Here is a 24,844-nt window from a genome sequence, read left to right as displayed (position 1 = left end):
CCAATACAATCAGCAATGCTGTGCAGTTTTTATATGCACTTGCCACAAATAGGACATTACATTTCCTTCAACCCTTGCAATTGCCCAATACAGTCAGCAATGCTGTGCAGTTTTTATATGCACTTCCCACAAATAGGACATTACATTTCCTTCAACCCTTGCAATTGCCCAATACAATCAGCAATGCTGTGCAGTTTTTATATGCACTTCCCACAAATAGGACATTACATTTCCTTCAACCCTTGCAATTGCCCAATACAATCAGCAATGCTGTGCAGTTTTTATATGCACTTCCCACAAATAGGACATTACATTTCCTTCAACCCTTGCAATTGCCCAATACAATCAGCAATGCTGTGCAGTTTTTATATGCACTTCCCACAAATAGGACATTACATTTCCTTCAACCCTTGCAATTGCCCAATACAGTCAGCAATGCTGTGCAGTTTTTATATGCACTTCCCACAAATAGGACATTACATTTCCTTCAACCCTTGCAATTGCCCAATACAGTCAGCAATGCTGTGCAGTTTTTATATGCACTTCCCACAAATAGGACATTACATTTCCTTCAACCCTTGCAATTGCCCAATACAGTCAGCAATGCTGTGCAGTTTTTATATGCACTTCCCACAAATAGGACATTACATTTCCTTCAAGCCTTGCAATTGCCCAATACAGTCAGCAATGCTGTGCAGTTTTTATATGCACTTCCCACAAATAGGACATTACATTTCCTTCAACCCTTGCAATTGCCCAATACAGTCAGCAATGCTGTGCAGTTTTTATTTCTCCATGGCATTTGTTTGCATTGGACTATAGTGGGGGTTTTCAATGGAATGTTTTTTAACCATGGACATTTTCTTAATTGCAGAGATTGGCCTTTGATATATCAGTCGTATTTCTGTTGTTGTCCAGTACATTAGGGAATTATAGGATATTAAACGAGCTTCCATTTCATATCATGTTTATGTCCCGAGTGAAATGATTTTCAGTTGTCACAAGCTTTAGCGAGTGACAATGAAAATTATTTCATGAGGAACATAAACATGATCCGAAACGGCAGCGAGTTTAATATCCTATTTATTACCTATAATCAATTGTAATTTATATATTACTCAACTAATTTGGTTGGCATTCCCTGTAAGGTTGTAGTGTGCCAATCAATGATGTCACCGCGTGAAGTTGAAGTGTTACGTCCCACTTGGCGTTCTAGTGGGACATATCACTTTGAAATGTACCTAGATATTTTCGACCATATGGGTAATAAATTGTGATCTGAAATAAAAACAAGTAATGCATGTACTTGTGAGACACGGCTGTACTTCTCTTACCTTCACACGTGCCATTGGACTTGGTCCGGTAACCATGGAGACAGATGCACTTGCCAGTGTTATAGTCACAGCCCTGTTCACACTTGTGTTTGACACAGTGATGTCGTCGTTTCAGACTACGAAGAATGGGTTCTTCAACATCTTGATAAAAAAAGATAACTATTACATTTTGACATATAATAACCAAAGCTTAAAATCAGAGATACGTGTACCTGAACAGTTCAATTACCAAAGCTTAAAATCAGAGATACGTGTACCTGGACAGTTCAATTACCAAAGCTTAAAATCAGAGATACGTGTATCTGGACAGTTCAATTACCAAAGCTTAAAATCAGAGATACGTGTACCTGGACAGTTCAATTACCAAAGCTTAAAATCAGAGATACGTGTACCTGGACAGTTCAATTACCAAAGCTTAAAATCAGAGATACGTGTACCTGGACAGTTCAATTACCAAAGCTTAAAATCAAAGATACGTGTACCTGGACAGTTCAATTACCAAAGCTTAAAATCAGAGATACGTGTACCTGGACAGTTCAATTACCAAAGCTTAAAATCAGAGATACGTGTACCTGGACAGTTCAATTACCAAAGCTTAAAATCAGAGATACGTGTACCTGGACAGTTCAATTACCAAAGCTTAAAATCAGAGATACGTGTACCTGGACAGTTCAATTACCAAAGCTTAAAATCAGAGATACGTGTATCTGGACAGTTCAATTACCAAAGCTTAAAATCAGAGATACGTGTACCTGGACAGTTCAATTACCAAAGCTTAAAATCAGAGATACGTGTACCTGGACAGTTCAATTACCAAAGCTTAAAATCAGAGATACGTGTCCCTTACAGTTCAATTACCAAAGCTTAAAATCAGAAATACGTGTATCTGGACAGTTGAATTACCAAAGCTTAAAATCAGAGATACGTGTACCTGGACAGTTGAATTACCAAATGGCTGAACAAAATTTTACCTAAACAAAAAATAGAGAGAATAACTAAATCATATTGGTTTTATCCTGTGAAGGTAAGAATGGTAAATTGCCGAGTGGAATTTCTCATTTGGCCTGAACAGGATAAAGCCAATATTCTAAGTCATTAACTAGTTATTATCTTATCCTGCAGACCGTACAAATTAAGGGAGAAAGCTATTATTTCTGTTATTTCAACTACATTGTACCATAACCTTGAGATCCAACGAGCAATTTTGTAATGTAGCTAAGCATGTGACATCACATGTGTAACATCAAAAGTCATATCCTGTTAATATGTCCTGCTTTATCCATCATTCTGGTTGTCAGACAAAGATAGTCCGAGAGGAAACCCACTGCCACCACTGAATGGACTACTGAAGCAAAAGATCACAGACAAGATAGTACATACCATGGCTTTTGTTACACCAGTCGTGGTGCACTGGCTGCAATGAGAAATAGCTCAAAGGGCCCATCTATGGGGATCAATACTAGACTGATGATTGCACATATAGCGAGCACTCTACCCCTGGATTATGTCCTGCCCTCACATCAGAAGACACAAAGCAATCAATTTTAAATACATATGTCAGTTTAAAATGTTTAAACCTCTTATGAATACTAGCATTAGCTGAAAAGTTTATATTTCAAGTCACATTTTAAAAATTCAATTTATTTAAAACCATTCAACAATTCAGAAATTTTCAAATTTACAAATGTTTATTTATCTATATTCTGAGAAGAAACCCATTGCCACCACTTAATGGGTTACTGAAGCAAAGGATCACAGACAAGATAGTACATACCATGGCCTTTGTTATGTAGTAGTGTTGGTATAAAGTGCTCCTACTGGCAGTAGCTAGTGGGAATTTCCCTATTAGCTCAGTTGGCAGAGCACTGGACTCTCGTACTGAGAGTCTGTGGTTTGAATCCCCTAAGTGGAGGTTGATTTTTATCTGTTACATTTGGAGCCGACGTAGGGACTGGGTGTGTTCTTAACACAAGAATACAATTATAACCCAGTCGGGACCCATAACAGTTCAACTGCCCGTGGCCCACAGCTCCGGGACATAGCTTCACTTGAGGGGGGAGTATGTAGTAGTGTTGGTATAAAGTGCTCCTACTGGCATTAGCTAGTGGGAATTTCCCTATTAGCTCAGTTGGTAGAGCACTGGACTCTCGTACTGAGTCTGTGGTTCGAATCCCCTAAGTGGAGGTTGATTTTTTATCTGTTACAGTTACACCAGTCGTGGTGCACTGGCTGCAATGAGAAATAGCTCAATGGGCCCATCTATGGTGATCAGAAATTCTAAAATTTTCAAATCTTTATTTACTCTAAGAGAACTATATTAAAGTAAAACTTTAGGATGCCAGCTGGCCAGCCAGATGGATGGACACAAGAAATATTGGTACCAAAAACAATCACCAGTGATGAATGCCACAGCAGAGTTAACAAACCTTGTTTGTTTTACCTGATAATGATTCCGTTGTGTTTCTTTCCATTACTCACCATTTTAACTTATTTTCATGCTTATCACGGTTCTTGTACACTATCCTGTACACTATCCTCAATTATCTGGGCTGTCTGTCCAGGACAGTGGGTTAGTTGTTAGTGGTTAGTGAGAGAGAGGAGGGTGTAGAGGTCTTACACCTACCCACCAGGCTGTGAACCCAATACCTACCAACCTTATGTTCGATGGCTTAACCACCACACCACTGAGGCCAGTCGTTACTCACCGTATCTCTTCACTTTAATATCTTCTTCATGAAGAACTCTTCCTTTTGCAGCTTGGTTCATGTAAACTACCGTCTCATTGGCCAAAAAAACATTGGGAGCGTATACTGTGATGTAAACTGTCGTCTGACTGGTTGGCTGCTGGCAGTACACACCACTAATTATACCCAGAATGCACGCCACTGACAGAATTGACAAATTGAGGCTAAAAAAATAAAGTATATTAAAAAGATAAGATATGAAATGAAAAGCATAAAAATCTTAGTTTTTACAGCTTCATTTAAAATGTCAGTGTTTATACATTTAAATAATTTTTAGTGTGAACCAAATTTACGAAGCCTGTTTTTCTTAAATGCAGGTGTTTAAACATTGTAAATATATGTAGTTATATGTGTGTAAGACATAAACAGTTGTTTAAAATTGTAAATGTATGTACCGGTAGTTATATGCGTGTAAGACATAAACAGGTGTTTAAACATTGTAAATGTATGTACCGGTAGTTACATGCGTGTAAGACATAAACAGGTGTTTAAACATTGTAAATGTATGTACTGGTAGATACATGCGTGTAAGACATAAACAGGTGTTTAAACATTGTAAATGTATGTACCGGTAGATACATGCGTGTAAGACATAAACAGGTGTTTAAACACTGTAAATGTATGTACCGGTAGATACATGTGTGTAAGACATAAACAGGTGTTTAAACATTGTAAATGTATGTACCGGTAGATACATGCGTGTAAGACATAAACAGGTGTTTAAACATTGTAAATGTATGTACTGGTAGTTACATGAGTGTAAGACAAACAGGTGTTTAAACATTGTAAATGTATGTACCGGTATATACATGCGTGTAAGACAAACAGGTGTTTAAACATTGTAAATGTATGTACTGGTAGTTACATGTGTGTAAGACATAAACAGGTGTTTAAACACTGTAAATGTATGTACCGGTAGATACATGTGTGTAAGACATAAACAGGTGTTTAAACACTGTAAATGTATGTACCGGTAGATACATGTGTGTAAGACATAAACAGGTGTTTAAACACTGTAAATGTATGTACCGGTAGATACATGCGTGTAAGACATAAACAGGTGTTTAAACACTGTAAATGTATGTACCGGTAGATACATGCGTGTAAGACATAAACAGGTGTTTAAACATTGTAAATGTATTGACTGGTAGTTACATGTGTGTAAGACATAAACAGGTGTTTAAACACTGTAAATGTATGTACCGGTCATTACATGCGTGTAAGACATAAACAGGTGTTTAAACACTGTAAATGTATGTACCGGTATATACATGTGTGTAAGACATAAACAGGTGTTTAAACACTGTAAATGTATGTACCGGTAGATACATGCATGTAAGACATAAACAGGTGTTTAAACATTGTAAATGTATGTACCGGTCGTTACATGAGTGTAAGACATAAACAGGTGTTTAAACACTGTAAATGTATGTACCGGTAGATACATGCGTGTAAGACATAAACAGGTGTTTAAACATTGTAAATGTATGTACCGGTAGATACATGTGTGTAAGACATAAACAGGTGTTTAAACACTGTAAATGTATGTACCGGTCGTTACATGCGTGTAAGACATAAACAGGTGTTTAAACACTGTAAATGTATGTACCGGTCGTTACATGCGTGTAAGACATAAACAGGTGTTTAAACACTGTAAATGTATGTACCGGTAGATACATGTGTGTAAGACATAAACAGGTGTTTAAACACTGTAAATGTATGTACCGGTAGATACATGCGTGTAAGACATAAACAGGTGTTTAAACATTGTAAATGTATGTACCGGTCGTTACATGCGTGTAAGACATAAACAGGTGTTTAAACACTGTAAATGTATGTACCGGTCGTTACATGCGTGTAAGACATAAACAGGTGTTTAAACACTGTAAATGTATGTACCGGTCGTTACATGCGTGTAAGACATAACAGGTTTTGTAAATTCAGCCCAATCTCACTTGAAGATTTCAAAACCTTTTTTAAATGCAGGGTCTATATGTATAATTATGTCACTAAATGGCATTTATCTTTGGGGCAAATGAGAGGAGGCAAAAGTGAAAATTAAGATGAATTGGATCCAAAGGTTTATGTTTTTTTAATTGAATAAAGAAAGAAAGATAGAAAAAAAAGCAAACAAGAAAAGAAAGAAAGGATCATAGAAACAAACTTTCAGAAAAAAAAGAAAAGAAAGAAAGAAAGAAAGAAAGAAAGAAAGAAAAGGAAGAAAGAAAGAAAGAATGAAAGAAAGAAAGAAAAGAAAGAAAGAAAGAAAACGAAAGACAGGATGATAGAAACAAAGAGAAAAAAACAGAAATGAAAAGAAGAAAAAGAAAGCAAGAAACAAAAAAAGAAAGAAAAGAAAAAAAAAAACCCAAAAGACAAAACTCACTACTTTGATCCAGCTACGTATCCTCGTCCTGAAAGCTTGGGTCCCATCATCTTAGTCTCTGCAACTGGCCCATTCTTTGTAGACTTTTTCTCAAACTCTACATACTCTCCACTTTTTGAAAACACCTTGGGTGGTGGAGGGAAATCAAAGGAGGAATCAGCATCACTTGGTTGTCTGAACTCTTCGGGGGGAGGAGGTAGTGGTGGGGAAACCTTCCTCACGTCAGACTTGGCTGAGTGATTCTGTGTTTGAACTGAAGGGGTAGCTGGGCTGGACACTTCACCAGGCTTCACAATCCTGTCGCCATTGTAAGGTTTTGGAGCATACACCCCGAAGGTGCTGAAAACCGGACCAGAAGGTAACACATGTGGTTTGGTGCTCACAGGCTCTGCCTCTCGGTTCCTGGAATCTTTCAAAGGCGGCTGTGCTCCTGGTTTGGCTGACCTTGACATTGATAATGGTAGAGGACTGGGGATGCTGCAGTCCGAGAGAAGATCATCGTTATCCGGGGGCAGCTCCAGATCAGAGTCGTTGATGTCGAAGTAAACGTGAGGTCGGGAGTTTGTGTCGAATATCTCGCTACTGCCGTAAATAGAACGGGAGTAGGCACCTTCACTGATCACACTGACAGAATCTTCACCAACACTCTCTCTTATCGCCTCGAGACGACTCCCAAGTTCGTATTTACGAGAAATCTCCTCAAACATCTCCAACGCTTCATCCACAGATTTTGGTTCCTCGCAGTCCGTTTCATCCTGAAAGGCAACCTTACGAGTTGACGGCTTGCCGCCAGTTACTGCATTAGTGTTTGAGGAACCAACACCAGGATGCTCAGTCTGCTGTAGACTTTTTAACTTCTCCGGTGACAGTTTCAGTATTTCTGATGCCGGTCCTACTGGATGTACGTCAGCCTGCACCAAGAAGGGGGAATAATTCTTGTCATCGTTCATATCATACATTCCTTCATCGGCAGGAGTTACCTGCTCTTGTTTACCAAACTCTGCTTGCTTTAGATTTGACAGTTCGTCAACTCTGGTAAAAGTCTTCAGTTCTTTGCTGGAAGATTCTAAATGTGGAGAAGACTGCTCAAAACTGTCCTTTCTTGGCACTCCGTTGGGATGGAAAGTCAGATGTTCTTTGTCGAGTGGACAAAATGTTGAGAGCTGCGTTGTGGTGGTGTGCTGTTTGTCTAATTGGTATCCTCGATCACCATCTTCATTATCCATATCACTGCTGTCTTTAACACTGTCACAGGAGTCGTTGTCCGACTCCTCGGGATATTCCATGACCGTGTTGTACGTCCCGTTTGCCGTCTTGCGGTGCCGAACCTTCTTCTTGATACCCTCGTGTTTGAGCAAGTCTTTGTAGACAGTTTTCATGTGGGAGTGACATCGGCTCTTCATGAGGTTCTTGTCGTTCATGCTTGGAACGTCCGTTCCTGTTTCTTCATTCAAATCTTTCTTGGCAGTCTTGTATTTCAGTTCTTCCTGAAAATTCAAAACAGTTCCATCATAAACCTTTATACAACCGTGCCATTTAAAGGGAGCTATTACCCTCGCTCCCCATCACTCCCTTGATCAATCAATCAATCATAACGTGCTCCTATACCAATAGGGTTTCGAACACGCTTATCCCGAGTCTGGCCTCTGATAGGATCGGGGATCTGACTCGCGACAGGAACTCCCCTGAAACTAGTTCAAAGGAAGTAAATTTTAGTTCTCTTAAGCATATGAATTTATATAGTACTATACAATATGGTAATATATCATATTTATGTATTCAAATTTCCACCTGCCATTTCCAGATACCTATATTCTGTATTTCAATTTCCACTCACCATTTCAATAGACCCACAATTCTGTATTTCAATTTCCACCCACTATTTCAAGAGACACATATTCTGTATTTCAATTTCCACCCACCATTTCAAGAGACCCACAATTCTGTATTTCAATTTCCACCCACTATTTCAAGAGACCCACAATTCTGTATTTCAATTTCCACCCACTATTTCAAGAGACACATATTCTGTATTTCAATTTCCACCCACCATTTCAAGAGACCCACAATTCTGTATTTCAATTTGCACTTACCATTTCAAGAGACCCACAATTCTGTATTTCAATTTGCACTTACCATTTCAAGAGACCCACAATTCTGTATTTCAATTTGCACCCACCATTTCAAGAGACCCACAATTCTGTATTTCAATTTGCACCCACCATTTCAAGAGACCCACAATTCTGTATTTCAATTTGCACCCACCATTTCAAGAGACCCACAATTCTGTATTTCAATTTGCTCTTACCATTTCAAGAGACCCACAATTCTGTATTTCAATTTCCACCCACTATTTCAAGAGACCCACAATTCTGTATTTCAATTTGCTCTTACCATTTCGAGAGACACATATTCTGTATTTCAATTTCCACCCACCATTTCAAGAGACCCACAATTCTGTATTTCAATTTCCACCCACTATTTCAAGAGACCCACAATTCTGTATTTCAATTTGCACTTACCATTTCAAGAGACCCACAATTCTGTATTTCAATTTCCACCCACTATTTCAAGAGACCCACAATTCTGTATATCAATTTGCTCTTACCATTTCGAGAGACACATATTCTGTATTTCAATTTCCACCCACCATTTCAAGAGACCCACAATTCTGTATTTCAATTTCCACCCACTATTTCAAGAGACCCACAATTCTGTATTTCAATTTGCTCTTACCATTTCAAGAGCCTCAGCCTCTTCTTCTTCAGGCAGCTCAGGCACCTGTTTGAGGGTGTCATCGTTGTGGATGTTGTCGGCCTCCTCGCGGTCTGGCATCATCACCAGGTCCCCGTGCTGCACAGCAAGGTGCATACTGTTGCGTGACCGGTACAGGCCGTGCTGACTGCTACTGGCACAGCTCTTCCGTTCAGCCAGGTCGTAGAACGATCGCTTGGACTTGTACCAGTACATACTGTACAGGGAGGCACAGAACATTACCAGGACAGTGGCTATTGCTATGCCAACCATAAGCCATTTTAGACCAATGAATGCCAGGCTGGATGGCTTTTTCTCATACTGCAAACAGAAAATCATATTCATTTTATTAAAAGTAATATTACTAATAATCATGAATGAACAAATAAATGAATGAACGAACAAGCAAACAAACAAACTAACAAAAGAAACCAAAGAAACAAATAACAAATGAATGAATGGTTTTACAAGCATTCTGAGTAGAGCTAAAGCAATACATGTGCCCTACCAGACCCAACAAGTGTGTGTATCTCCTAACTTCAAGAGCCATAACTCTATCAAAAATGGGTAAATCACCATGAAAGTCAAACTTGATGTGTAACAGGACATGATAAAGCTACATGTATACACAACATTTCAGCTCACTATCTCAAGGCACTGCGAGAACAAAAAACATCCAGAAAACAATATGAGGGACAGATGGGCAACACACAGACAGACAGACAGACAGACAGAGAGACAGACAGACAGAAGAATGGATAGATAGAAGGATGGAGATGAAACGTATAGTCCCCTCCGGTTCGACTAATAACACCTCAGCACAATAAATACATTGGCTATTGGTGTCAAACAGTTGGTAAATATATGAATTGTGATAATGGTCCTGATTATAAAATGCTGCTACTGTTGTTGCTGCTGATGCTGCTGTTGTTGTTGCTGCTGCTTTTGGTGGTGGTGATGGAGATGATGATGGTGGTGGTGATTATGATTATGATGATGATGGTGGTGGTGATTATGATGATGATGATGGTGGTGGTGATTATTATGATGATGATGATGATGGTGGTGGTGATTATGATGATGATGATGGTGGTGATTATGATGATGATGGTGGTGATTATGATGATGATGATGATGGTGGTGATTATGATGATGATGGTGGTGGTGATTATGATGATGATGGTGGTGGTGATTATGATGATGGTGGTGGTGGTGGTGATTATGATGATGATGATGATGGTGGTGGTGATTATGATGATGATGGTGGTGGTGATTATGATGATGATGGTGGTGGTGATTATGATGATGATGGTGGTGGTGATTATGATGATGATGATGGTGGTGGTGATTATGATGATGGTGGTGGTGGTGGTGATTATGATGATGATGATGATGGTGGTGGTGATTATGATGATGATGGTGGTGGTGATTATGCTGATGATGGTGGTGGTGATTATGATGATGATGGTGGTGGTGGTGATTATGATGATGATGGTGGTGGTGATTATGATGATGATGATGATGATGGTGGTGGTGATTATTATGATGATGGTGGTGGTGATTATGATGATGGTGGTGGTGGTGATTATTATGATGATGGTGGTGGTGATTATGATGATGATGATGGTGGTGGTGATTATGATGATGATGGTGGTGGTGATTATGATGATGGTGGTGGTGATTATGATGATGATGGTGGTGGTGATTATGATGATGATGGTGGTGGTGATTATGATGATGGTGGTGGTGATTATGATGATGATGGTGGTGGTGATTATGATGATGATGGTGGTGGTGGTTATGATGATGATGATGATGGTGGTGGTGGTGATTATGATGGTGGTGGTGGTGGTGATTATGATGATGATGATGGTGGTGGTGATTATGATGATGATGGTGGTGGTGGTGGTGATTATTATATGATGATGATGATGGTGGTGGTGATTATGATGATGATGGTGGTGGTGATTATGATGATGATGATGGTGGTGGTGATTATGATGATGGTGGTGGTGGTGATTATTATAATGATGATGATGGTGGTGGTGATTATGATGATGGTGATTATGATGATGATGATGATGGTGGTGGTGATTATTATGATGATGATGATGGTGGTGGTGATTATGATGATGATGATGGTGGTGGTGGTGATTATGATGATGATGGTGGTGGTGATTATGATGATGATGATGGTGGTGGTGATTATGATGATGATGGTGGTGGTGATTATGATGATGATGGGTGGTGGTGATTATGATGATGATGGTGATTATGATGATGATGATGGTGGTGGTGATTATGATGATGATGGTGGTGGTGGTGATTATTATAATGATGATGATGGTGGTGGTGATTATGATGATGATGATGGTGATTATGATGATGATGATGATGGTGGTGGTGATTATTATGATGATGATGATGGTGGTGGTGATTATGATGATGGTGGCGATTATGATGATGATGATGGTGGTGGTGATTATTATGATGATGATGATGATGGTGGTGGTGATTATGATGGTGATGATGGTGGTGGTGATTATGATGATGATGATGGTGGTGGTGATTATTATGATGATGATGATGGTGGTGGTGATTATGATGATGATGATGGTGGTGATTATGATGATGATGATGGTGGTGGTGGTGATTATTATAATGATGATGATGGTGGTGGTGATTATGATGATGATGGTGATTATGATGATGATGATGGTGGTGGTGATTATTATGATGATGATGATGATGATGTGGTGGTGATTATGAAGATGATGATGGTGGTGATTATGATGATGATGATGGTGGTGGTGATTATTATGATGATGATGATGATGGTGGTGGTGATTATGATGGTGATGATGGTGGTGGTGATTATGATGATGATGATGGTGGTGGTGATTATTATGATGATGATGATGGTGGTGGTGATTATGATGATGATGGTGGTGATTATGATGATGATGATGATGGTGGTGGTGATTATTATGATGATGATGATGGTGGTGGTGATTACGATGATGATGATGATGGTGGTGGTGATTATGATGATGATGATGGTGGTGGTGATTATGATGATGATGGTGGTGGTGATTATTATGATGATGATGATGATGGTGGTGGTGATTATGATGATGATGATGGTGGTGATTATGATGATGATGATGATGATGGTGGTGGTGATTATTATGATGATGATGATGGTGGTGGTGATTATTATGATGATGATGATTATGATGGTGATTATGATGATGATGATGGTGGTGGTGATTATGATGATGATGATGGTGGTGGTGATTATGATGATGATGGTGGTGGTGATTATGATGATGGTGGTGGTGATTATTATGATGATGATGATGATGGTGGTGGTGATTATTATGATGATGATGATGGTGGTGGTGATTATTATGATGATGATGATGGTGGTGGTGGTGATGATTATGATGATTATGATGATGATGGTGGTGATTATGATGATGATGATGATGGTGGTGGTGGTGATTATTATGATGATGATGATGGTCAGAGTTCGACAAATCCGCTAGCCCGACGCCTGTGGCTAGTGGTTTTTAAGTTCGGGCTAGTGAGAAACGCAAAACCACTAGCCCTGCGGGCGAATAGTTTTCCCACCCCCTCTCCTTATCACTCGATCGTGTTTTTGTTTTTTCTTGTTTTTCTCTCGGCTGAAATTTCGTTTTATAAATTTGATTGTGACGTTTGTCATAGAATAATATCAACAACATCATCTGTATATATAATAATAATCCACTTTAACTAGGTCTGCAAACTGCAGTAACATGCTATCTCTACATCGTCACGGTTACAGCATGCATTGTTTACTTTTCCCTTTCAAGTTTCTGGCACAGGAAATAAGTCTAATGACATGCGTGTTTTGATTGGTTCGACACGTCACGTGGTAGTTAATCTCGCACATAATTATGTTTTAGGCTAACTTGGAAATCACCAATCGCGATGACAGGTTAATCTCAATCAAGTAAACCCCAGTCATGCTTTGAATTTCAGTGTTTGTTTTATTTACCTATTGTTTTCTAATTTAACACTTCGCTTACATATGGTTATCGGCAACCAGGAAAACAATTTACTTTAATGCTAACCGCACATGCAATGACTCGGCTTGGGCTATTACGTTTGGATAATGTCTCACAGCTGCCGATACAAGATAATACCTTTTTTGTTCATCAATTAACAACGGATTAGATGTCGCCGTTACAGTCTTTTGATATCGGTCTGACATGGGATAATGCCCTGTATTTGAGCAATTGGCAGTACCGTTCCTGGCGACATGAATAGTAGGCCCTAAAAACATAACCCACTACCAAATACACTGAACCATCTATTATCGTGTCACACTGTCATACCCTCATTTAAATTTAATTGTTTTGATAGTGGTTTTAGATACCAACCATGAGTTTAATCAATTATTTTTCCCCGGGAGAGGGCAAAAGCGAAAATGGGACAATAATGATGGATCACACTTGACAAAAGACCAAACGTACATGTACAACACGACAAAACTGAAAGTTACAACATAATTTAAGTGCTTGTTTCATTTTACTGTTATAATCATAAATGTGTAATCTTACAAAAATTAGATAAAAATCCAGTTACAATTGATCAAGAATTTGGGCTAGTGCTTTATCTTGGTGGGCTAGTGGTTTTCACAAACCCACTAGCCCTGTGGCTAGTGACTTTTCAAAATATTTGTCATACTCTGTGATGGTGGTGGTGATTATGATGATGATGATGGTGGTGGTGATTATGATGATGATGATGATGGTGGTGGTGATCATCATGATGATGATGGTGGTGGTGATTATGATGATGATGATGATGATGGTGGTGGTGATTATGATGATGATGATGATGGTGGTGGTGGTGATTATGATGATGGTGGTGGTGATTATGATGATGATGGTGGTGGTGATTATGATGATGATGGTGGTGGTGATGGAGATGATGATGGTGGTGGTGATTATGATGATGATGATGGTGGTGGTGATTATGATGATGATGATGATTATGATGATGATGATGGTGGTGATGGTGATTATGATGATGATGATGATGGTGGTGGTGATTATGATTGATGATGATGATGGTGGTGGTGATTATTATGATGATGATGATGGTGGTGGTGATTATGATGATGATGGTGGTGGTGATTATGATGATGATGGTGGTGGTGATCATGATGATGATGATGGTGGTGGTGATTATGATGATGATGATGATGATGATGATTATGATGATGATGTTTATTTTAAACCATGACAATGTTTATCTGTACTTACCACTTGCACAAGGAGTGTGTTGTCATGGTTGGCCAAATCAACTTTCACACTGTATGCCTCTTGCAGAGTTGGAGAAGATATGTTCACCACAACCTTCAGCTCATCAGAATGCTGAAGAAACACTGTTCCCTACAATAAATAAATAAATAAATAAATAAATATATCAATCAATCATAAAATAAATACATAAAGAAACAAACAAGAATTCATAAGAAATTAAATATCCCTCCTGTAGGCCATTAGGTCATAGACCACAGACATGTTCAGTGCATTGTAATGAACGTCCATAAGTACAACTATAAACCAAGTTTCACTTGTAGTTCGTGTTGCTATCAAAAACGTAATACCTATATGTTGCTGTTTCATTTCGTTAAGGCAAGAAAATAAATAAATAAATAAAAACACAAATGATAAAAAAAAAAAAAATAATGAACACATTAACACAAATAATTAAATAAATACATAAACACAACAAATGCATGCATACATACATACATACATACATTCATTCATACATTCATTCATTCATGCATGCATGCATACATACATACATACATACACATACATACATACATACATACATACATAAAGAAGCTTATGAGTTCAGTATGAGTTCAGTACATACATATAATATAATTTATTAAATAACATAACATTTAATTCATAAGTATAGAGGGCGAGACGCAGTCCAGTTGTAAAGTGTTCGCCTAGTGTGTGGTCAGCTTGGGATCAATCCCCGTCAATGGGCCTATTGCGCTACTTCTCACTCCAGCTAGTGCACCATGACTGGTACATCAAAGGCTGTGGTATGTGATATCCTGTCTATGGGATGGTGCACATAAAAGATCCCTTGCTGCTAATCGAAAAGAGTAGCCCAAGAAGTGGTGACAGTGGGTTTCCTTCCTCAATACTTGTGTGGTCCTTAACCATTTGTCCGATGCCATATAACCGTAAATAAAATGTGTTGTGTATGTTGTTAAATACAACATTTCCTTCCTTCATCAATAATTTTCATTTGGATAATGTATCTGACAGAATCATTGAAACAAATTTTGTGATGTATTATGGGTAAGTGTTGCAATTTGAAAATCACAGTTGCAGTATACATGTCATGTTTTCCTTCCTTCCTTCCTTCATATGTATACTAAAAAAACTAGTCACCTCTGACTAAATAATAAAATTACTGTTTAGAGAATGGATATGGTTCAGCACAGCTCATACATTTTTATTGTCATAATTATAAGTTATAGAATAGTTATAGTAAGCATGTTGTCCTGGGCATGCTAGACAGTTGCCTGATGGGACATAGGATAATGGGTTAGTAGAAATAAATGACAAGTCCTCTAATGGGATTTGATCCTCTGGCCTATCAGACCTCAGGCAAGTACTCTAACTATAAGGCATTACCCCAAAGTTTACACATCTCCTTGGCTGCCACTTTAATCTAGCATAATGATTTACTGACCCTGTCACTTTGTGAGAGGTGATTTCAAATCTTGGTTCATTCAAGTGGTCCCATGTACCCATTATCTCCACCGTGGTTTGAACTTAATGCTGTGTGAGTCAAGAGTACTTAGTCAGTATACACACACAAAGTCAAATATTGGTGTAGAGAACACAATCAAAACAGGACCATTCTGTAAATTCTGATAAGTCTTTCAGAAAATCTTATCTACCAGTTTATCAAGGTCGTTACTGCACCGTCTAAGTCAGCAGTGTATTTTGCTTATTCGGATCTTTAGTTTAATTGTATTATTAATATGGTTGTTATCTGCTTACCAATATTCTTTATCTTTATTGTTCCTTTTAACTTAATACAAGGCTCAACATTAGCTGGCACCTCTGTACTATACATATGGGTCAACAGTGCCTGTAAGTCCTAGTCCAGCACTGAATAAATCCCTGGAGTCCTATTCTCCTGTTAATACATGTATTTATAACAATTCGTAGCTGTTCCTCCATTATATGTTTGCTCTGGCTGCCTTTTTCAGATTGTAGGGAAAGAAAGAAATGTTTTATTTAACAACGCACTCAACACATTTTATTTATGGTTATATGGTGTCGGACATATGGTTAAGAACCACACTGATATTGAGAGAGGAAACCCTATGTTGCCATGCCATGGGGTACTCTTTTCGATTAGCAGCAAGGGATCTTTTTATATGCACCATCCCACAGACAGGGTAGTGCATACCACAGCCTTTGATATACTAGTCGTGGTGCACTGGATGGAACGAGAAATAGCCCTGTGGGCCCATCGACAGGGATCGATTCCATACCGACAACAAATGGAGCAAGTGCTGTACTACTGGGCTAAGTCCTGCCCCAGATAGTAGGGGGGAGATTTTAAAACTGCTCTTCTAAAATGTCTTCATCAAAGGTAGGGGCCGGGATGTAGCCCAGTGGGCCCACCAACAGGGATCGATCCTATACCAACAACAAATGGAGCAAGTGCTGTACTACTGGGTTACATCCCGCCCCAGATTGTAGGGGGGAGATTTTAAAACTCTGCTCTTCTAAAATGTCTTCATCAAAGGTAGGGGCCAGGATGTAGCCCAGTGGTCAAATGTTTGCTTGATGCACCATCGGTCTGGAATCAATCCTCGTCAGTGGACCCAATGGGCTATTTTTCATTCCAGCCAGTGCTCCACAACTGGTGTAACAAAGGCTGTGGTATGTACTATCCTGTCTGTGGGATGGTGCATATGAAAGATCCCTTGCTGCTAATCGAAAAGAGTAGCCCATGAAGTGACGACAGAAGGTTTCCTCTCTCAATAGCTGTGTGGTCCTTAACCATATGTCTGATGCCATATAACCGTAAATGAAATGTGTTGAGTGTGTCATTAAATGAAACATTTCCTTCCTTCCTTCATGAAAAGTAATTTTCATTTGAATAATTTATTTGACATAATTATTAAAACAAATTTTGTAATGTATTATGGGTAAGTGTTGCAATTTGAAAATCACAGTTGCAGTATACATGTTTATTATTATAACAAAGAAAATGTGTACATTTTTAAATGCGTTCATTATCATCAGGTGAATGATTTAAGAATCAAGCCTACATTGGACACTAAATATAAGCATAATAGGAAAAAGTGCTGAGATGGAATTAAACAGTTCTACATGTAGCTCAGTGGATAGAGCACTCGCCATAGTGATAAGCATGGTTGAGAAACATACTGACATGAAATTAAACAGTTCTACATGTAGCTCAGTGGATAGTGATAAGCATGGTTGAGAAACATACTGACATGAAATTAAACAGTTCTACATGTAGCTCAGTGGATAGAGCACTCGCCATAGTGATAAGCATGGTTGAGAAACATACTGACATGAAATTAAACAGTTCTACATGTAGCTCAGTGGATAGTGATAAGCATGGTTGAGAAACATACTGACATGAAATTAAACCACAATGAATACTGTATCTCTGCACAATGCAGTCGAACGAGCATTTGGCAAAATAGTGGTTGATTTCATTATCTCTATCTAGTGCCTCGTCTATAGGAGGACAGCCACTCCAGTATCTATCTAGTACCCCGTCTATAGGACAGCCACTCCAGTATCTCTATCTAGTGCCTCGTCTATAGGACAGCCACTCCAGTATCTCTATCTAGTGCCTCATCTATAGGAGGACAGCCACTCCAGTATCTCTATCTAGTGCCTCGTCTATAGGAGAACAGCCACTCCAGTATCTCTATCTAGTGCCTCGTCTATAGGAGGACAGCCACTCCAGTATCTCTATCTAGTACCTCGTCTATAGGAGGACAGCCACTCCAGTATCTCTATCTAGTGTCTCGTCTATAGGAGAACAGCCACTCCAGTATCTCTATCTAGTGTCTCGTCTATAGGAGGACAGCCACTCCAGTATCTCTATCTAGTGTCTCGTCTATAGGACAGCCACTCCAGTATCTCTATCTAGTGCATCGTCTATAGGAGGACAGCCACTCCAGTATCTATCTAGTGCATCGTCTATAGGAGGACAGCCATTCCAGTATCTATCTAGTGCATCGTCTATAGGACAGCCACTCCAGTATCTCTATCTAGTGCATCGTCTATAGGACAGCCACTCCAGTATCTCTATCTAGTGCATCGTCTATAGGAGGACAGCCACTCCAGTATCTCTATCTAGTGCATCGTCTATAGGAGGACAGCCACTCCAGTATCTCTATCTAGTGCATCGTCTATAGGAGGACAGCCACTCCAGTATCTCTATCTAGTGCATCGTCTATAGGAGGACAGCCACTCCAGTATCTCTATCTAGTGCATCGTCTATAGGAGAACAGCCACTCCAGTATCTCTATCTAGTGCATCGTCTATAGGACAGCCACTCCAGTATCTCTATCTAGTGCATCGTCTATAGGAGAACAGCCACTCCAGTATCTCTATCTAGTGCATCGTCTATAGGAGAACAATCACTCCAGTATCTCTATCTAGTGCATCGTCTATAGGAGAACAGCCACTCCAGTATCTCTATCTAGTGCATCGTCTATAGGAGAACAGCCACTCCAGTATCTCTATCTAGTGCATCGTCTATAGGAGGACAGCCACTCCAGTATCTCTATCTAGTGTCTCATCTATAGGAGGACAGTCACTTCTGAGTGATCCTTTATGGGGCTATACATCCTTGAAGCACTGCTTGAAGATGACTGCCATTCCTAGACTAGTTTACCAAATCAAAACTAGCACAGGACCGAGTTCAATGGAATAAATACAGCTGTGATGACATGCACTCATGAATCATTGTCAAAACCCTTTATTTAAAAACCAGGAAACCCACAAATGACCTGTACCACCTTAACAAGATGGCTTTGTCCACATTTGATTGTTTGTTTCAACAAGAAATATACGGCAGTATTTGAACACAGCATATAGCCAATGGCTGGAATCCCAACACTGCCACCACATCCAGGCCTGGCATATACCTTTAAATAATTAGGCAAATATGGAATAAATAGTTGTGAGAAGATGGGGAAGAAAACAATACGGTCACTTCACCATGGATGGTGGAATCCACACGCTTCCATCAAGTCAGTGTATACCTTTCATAATCCCTTGCAAACACAGACGGATTATGGGATTGCCACAGAAATTTGTTAAACAAACTGTCGCCATTTGTATAAGGTTTTGGTTTTTTAGTATTTGGTATGCCTCAAAAACAATCCATGATTTGCCTTTACCAGGAAGTTGAATGCATTATCATGTTTCTTGCTATTTGAAAATGTATGGAATTATTAAAAATGCTTACATTTGTGTAGTACATTGTACTACATGTATTAATATTTGTCTTTTGTGTTGCCATGAGCTATCAATTTCACGAACGCTGTGTTTGAATGTAACCTACAATTGAAACTCAAATAATGAATAGTGCACTGAAGGACAAAAATAAAAAATTGATGATCTATTCTAACTTGCTTAAAAATGTCTTTGTCTCCGTCTTAAATGTTTGTTGTTTTTTCTTTTCTTCTTTTTTTTTTTCTAAATGCTTTTAAAATATACTAAAAATTAAACAAATTCTTCCTTTTCCTTTTTCTGACCTATTTTTTGTATATAAAACCCTTTACAAATCAGGTCAGCAAATACATGTATGTGTTGAATGTCAAAATAACAATACGGCTAGCTGCGAGTTAACGTCTGTTTAACAAGTGTCGGCTTCTTCTTCTATATCCAGTGAAACCCTTATAAACCGGACACCGTAGAGACCAAGTAAAATGTCCAGTGTTAAGAGGTATCCAGTTTAGTGAGGTTAAGTTCTTTACCGATTTTTAAAAAAGGACCGTGAAAAATGTCCGGTTTTGAGGGAATTATGGTTTATAGAGGGTCCGGTTTTGAGAAGTTTCACTGTATGTAGCAGTACAGGACAGAAAATCTCAATCACTGACTCACAATAGAACAGCTTCAATATCCACCATAATGTGATTTACTTTCAGGGGCATCTTCCGTGCAACATTACCCACATGATCTTCAACTACTAGTAACCAATAATTATCAAAATAAAGCATAAAACATGAACTTCAATTACTAGTAACCAATAATTATCGAAATAAAGCATAAAACATGACTATAGCTTTGATACAAACTTCGGTCTACAAGTAAAACAGCCAGCCAGTTGATCAACTGTTAGCTTAGCTATTGGTTAACACATTTTCAAAACCAAGGACGGAATCAATACAAAGAATAAATGAAAACATGATGTTGAGACTTGATCAAGAACAATTACAATGTATAATTAATCCAAAGTTTATTTTATATTTGTGCAAAAATATTTAAAAGACAAACAGACTAGCCCAGAGTTAATTTAACTATGCTTTGAACAACTGGACTTAGGCTTACAGTCCAGTAATATTATGTTAACAATTACCAGTTTACAGTCCAGTAATATTATGTTAACAGTTACCAGGCTTACAGTCCAATAATATTATGTTAACAATTACCAGTTTACAGTCCAGTAATATTAAGTTATCAATTACCAGTTTACAGTCCAGTGATATTATGTTATCAATTACCAGGCTTACAGTCCAGTAATATTAAGTTATCAATTACCAGGTTTACAGTCCAGTGATATTATGTTATCAATTACCAGGCTTACAGTCCAGTGATATTATGTTATCAATTACCAGGCTTACAGTCCAGTGATATTATGTTATCAATTACCAGGTTACAGTCCAGTAATATTGTGTTAACAGTTACCAGGCTTACAGTTCAGTAATATTAAGATATCAATTACCAGTTTACAGTTCAGTAATATTAAGTTATCAATTACCAGTTTACAGTCCAGTAATATTAAGTTATCAATTACCAGTTTACAGTCCAGTAATATTACGTTATCAATTACCAGTTTACAGTCCAGTAATATTAAGTTAACAATTACCAGTTTACAGTCCAGTAATATTAAGTTATCAATTACCAGTTTACAGTCCAGTAATATTAAGTTATCAATTACCAGTTTACAGTTCAGTAATATTAAGTTATCAATTACCAGTTTACAGTTCAGTAATATTAAGTTATCAATTACCAGGTTTACAGTCCAGTGATATTAAGTTATCAATTACCAGGTTTACAGTCCAGTGATATTATGTTAACAGTTACCAGGCTTACAGTCCAGTAATATTACGTTATCAATTACCAGTTTACAGTCCAGTAATATTAAGTTATCAATTACCAGTTTACAGTCCAGTAATATTACGTTATCAATTACCAGTTTACAGTCCAGTAATATTAAGTTAACAATTACCAGTTTACAGTCCAGTAATATTAAGTTATCAATTACCAGTTTACAGTCCAGTAATATTAAGTTATCAATTACCAGTTTACAGTTCAGTAATATTAAGTTATCAATTACCAGTTTACAGTTCAGTAATATTAAGTTATCAATTACCAGGTTTACAGTCCAGTGATATTAAGTTATCAATTACCAGGTTTACAGTCCAGTGATATTATGTTAACAGTTACCAGGCTTACAGTCCAGTAATATTACGTTATCAATTACCAGTTTACAGTCCAGTAATATTAAGTTATCAATTACCAGTTTACAGTCCAGTAATATTAAGTTAACAATTACCAATTTTACAGTCCAATAATATTAACAGCAATGTCTTGATGAAAATAATTGTACTTCAGGTGGAAACACATTTCTTTTTAAACCAGAAAGACAAATTCTATTTAGCTAGTATATACAATTGAACATACAGGACTATAAATCTAGTGTCATAATGAAACAATTGGCATTGTAGTGTTTAAAAACTAGGCTGTCACTTTAGCAAAAGAAGTGAAATGATCAACTCACACTGTAGTTGGTTCTGATGGTCAGTGGTGCACCCTGAATGGAGGAGATTCCAGGAGGAAGTACATCCAACAGCAACAGGTGAGATGCAAGTCCCTGGTTTCCATGGCAACACTGACTGCACACAGCAATCAGTGCCGACCACACAAGGATGAGATTCATCTTCCGATCATTGACTGATTCACCTCATTCCCAACAGACTTGTATAATCATCAGTCACGGTTACCTCATTCCAGATGGACGGTTACATCTTAAAACAAAGTACAAAAGAATCTATGTGTTAAATACTGGGAGAAAATCTTGTAATATGCCAGTTACAGAGCCCTTCCTGGAACAGAACAAACCTAGCACATTGGTATACAAATGTATTCATCATCAGGGGTCTAATTCACACAGATCTCTTAGGCTCTGCTAGACAACAAAGCATCCTCTTTGCATGTCTTTTTGCATTGCACTGTGATATCGCAAAGTTGCGAGAGTAGTGAATTAGGCCCCAGAGCCCTATTAGATGTCAAGCACTGTGATATCGCAAAGTTGCGAGAGTAGTGAATTAGGCCCAGAGCCCTATTAGATGTCAAACCAAAGTTGCGAGAGTAGTGAATTAGGCCCCAGAGCCCTATTAGATGTCAAGCACTGTGATATCGCAAAGTTGCGAGAGTAGTGAATTAGGCCCCAGAGCCCTATTAGATGTCAAACCAAAGTTGCGAGAGTAGTGAATTAGGCCCCAGAGCCCTATTAGATGTCAAACCAAAGTTGCGAGAGTAGTGAATTAGGCCCCAGAGCCCTATTAGATGTCAAACCAAAGTTGCGAGAGTAGTGAATTAGGCCCCAGAGCCCTATTAGATGTCAAGCACTGTGATATCGCAAAGTTGCGAGAGTAGTGAATTAGGCCCCAGAGCCCTATTAGATGTCAAGCACCAAAGTTGCGAGAGTAGTGAATTAGGCCCCAGAGCCCTATTAGATGTCAAGCACTGTGATATCGCAAAGTTGCGAGAGTAGTGAATTAGGCCCCAGAGCCCTATTAGATGTCAAGCACTGTGATATCGCAAAGTTGCGAGAGTAGTAAATTAGGCCTCAGAGCCCTATTAGATGTCAAGCACTGTGATATCGCAAAGTTGTGAGAGTAGTGAATTAGGCCTCAGAGCCCTATTAGGTGTCAAGCACTGTGATATCACAAAGTTGCGAGAGTAGTGAATAAGGCCCCAGAGCCCTATTAGATGTCAAGCACTGTGATATCGCAAAGTTGCGAGAGTAGTGAATTAGGCCTCAGAGCCCTATTAGATGTCAAACCAAAGTTGCGAGAGTAGTGAATTAGGCCCCAGAGCCCTATTAGATGTCAAACTGTGATATCGCAAAGTTGTGAGAGTAGTGAATTAGGCCCCAGAGCCCTATTAGATGTCAAACCAAAGTTGCGAGAGTAGTGAATTAGGCCCCAGAGCCCTATTAGATGTCAAACCACTGTGATAGGCCTCGCAAAGTTGCGAGAGTAGTGAATTAGGCCTCAGAGCCCTATTAGATGTCAAACCAAAGTTGCGAGAGTAGTGAATTAGGCCCCAGAGCCCTATTAGATGTCAAGCACTGTGATATCGCAAAGTTGCGAGAGCAGTGAATTAGGCCCCAGAGCCCTATTAGATGTCAAACGCAAAGTTGCGAGAGTAGTGAATTAGGCCCCAGAGCCCTATTAGATGTCAAACCAAAGTTGCGAGAGTAGTGAATTAGGCCCCAGAGCCCTATTAGATGTCAAACCAAAGTTGCGAGAGTAGTGAATTAGGCCCCAGAGCCCTATTAGATGTCAAACCAAAGTTGCGAGAGTAGTGAATTAGGCCCCAGAGCCCTATTAGATGTCAAGCACCAAAGTTGCGAGAGTAGTGAATTAGGCCCCAGAGCCCTATTAGATGTCAAGCACTGTGATATCGCAAAGTTGCGAGAGTAGTGAATTAGGCCCCAGAGCCCAATTAGATGTCAAACCAAAGTTGCGAGAGTAGTGAATTAGGCCCCAGAGCCCTATTAGATGTCAAACCAAAGTTGCGAGAGTAGTGAATTAGGCCCCAGAGCCCTATTAGATGTCAAACCAAAGTTGCGAGAGTAGTGAATTAGGCCCCAGAGCCCTATTAGATGTCAAACCAAAGTTGCGAGAGTAGTGAATTAGGCCCCAGAGCCCTATTAGATGTCAAGCACTGTGATATCGCAAAGTTGCGAGAGTAGTGAATTAGGCCCCAGAACCCTATTAGATGTCAAACCAAAGTTGCGAGAGTAGTGAATTAGGCCCCAGAGCCCTATTAGATGTCAAACCAAAGTTGCGAGAGTAGTGAATTAGGCCCCAGAGCCCTATCAGATGTCAAACCAAAGTTGCGAGAGTAGTGAATTAGGCCCCAGAGCCCTATTAGATGTCAAACCAAAGTTGCGAGAGTAGTGAATTAGGCCCCAGAGCCCTATTAGATGTCAAGCACTGTGATATCGCAAAGTTGCGAGAGTAGTGAATTAGGCCCCAGAGCCCTATTAGATGTCAAACCAAAGTTGCGAGA

General features: G+C 38.9%; 1 protein-coding gene across 3 annotated transcripts in view; it reads right to left on the bottom strand.

The window, feature by feature from the left end:
• Positions 1-24,844, bottom strand: part of LOC121368916 — a 180,015-nt gene that overhangs the window by 57,611 nt on the left and 97,560 nt on the right. For 2 of the 3 annotated variants that reach the window (XM_041493686.1, XM_041493679.1), the window contains 6 exons: positions 22,323-22,569; positions 14,534-14,662; positions 9,201-9,539; positions 6,465-7,951; positions 4,040-4,242; positions 1,335-1,475 (listed from right to left, as the gene is read on the bottom strand). In XM_041493686.1, coding sequence (XP_041349620.1) covers positions 1,335-1,475; positions 4,040-4,242; positions 6,465-7,951; positions 9,201-9,539; positions 14,534-14,662; positions 22,323-22,481 — 2,458 coding nt within the window. In that variant the 5' untranslated portion in view covers positions 22,482-22,569. Of the gene's footprint in view, positions 1-1,334; positions 1,476-4,039; positions 4,243-6,464; positions 7,952-8,301; positions 8,307-9,200; positions 9,540-14,533; positions 14,663-22,322; positions 22,570-24,844 lie in introns of those variants that run through there. The other variant, XM_041493694.1, reaches the window with a different exon arrangement.

This window comes from Gigantopelta aegis, chromosome 1 (assembly GCF_016097555.1).
Source record: "Gigantopelta aegis isolate Gae_Host chromosome 1, Gae_host_genome, whole genome shotgun sequence".
Classification (NCBI taxonomy): domain Eukaryota; kingdom Metazoa; phylum Mollusca; class Gastropoda; order Neomphalida; family Peltospiridae; genus Gigantopelta; species Gigantopelta aegis.
Note: the sequence above shows the minus strand (reverse complement) of the source record. Positions and strands in the feature narration are given on the sequence as shown.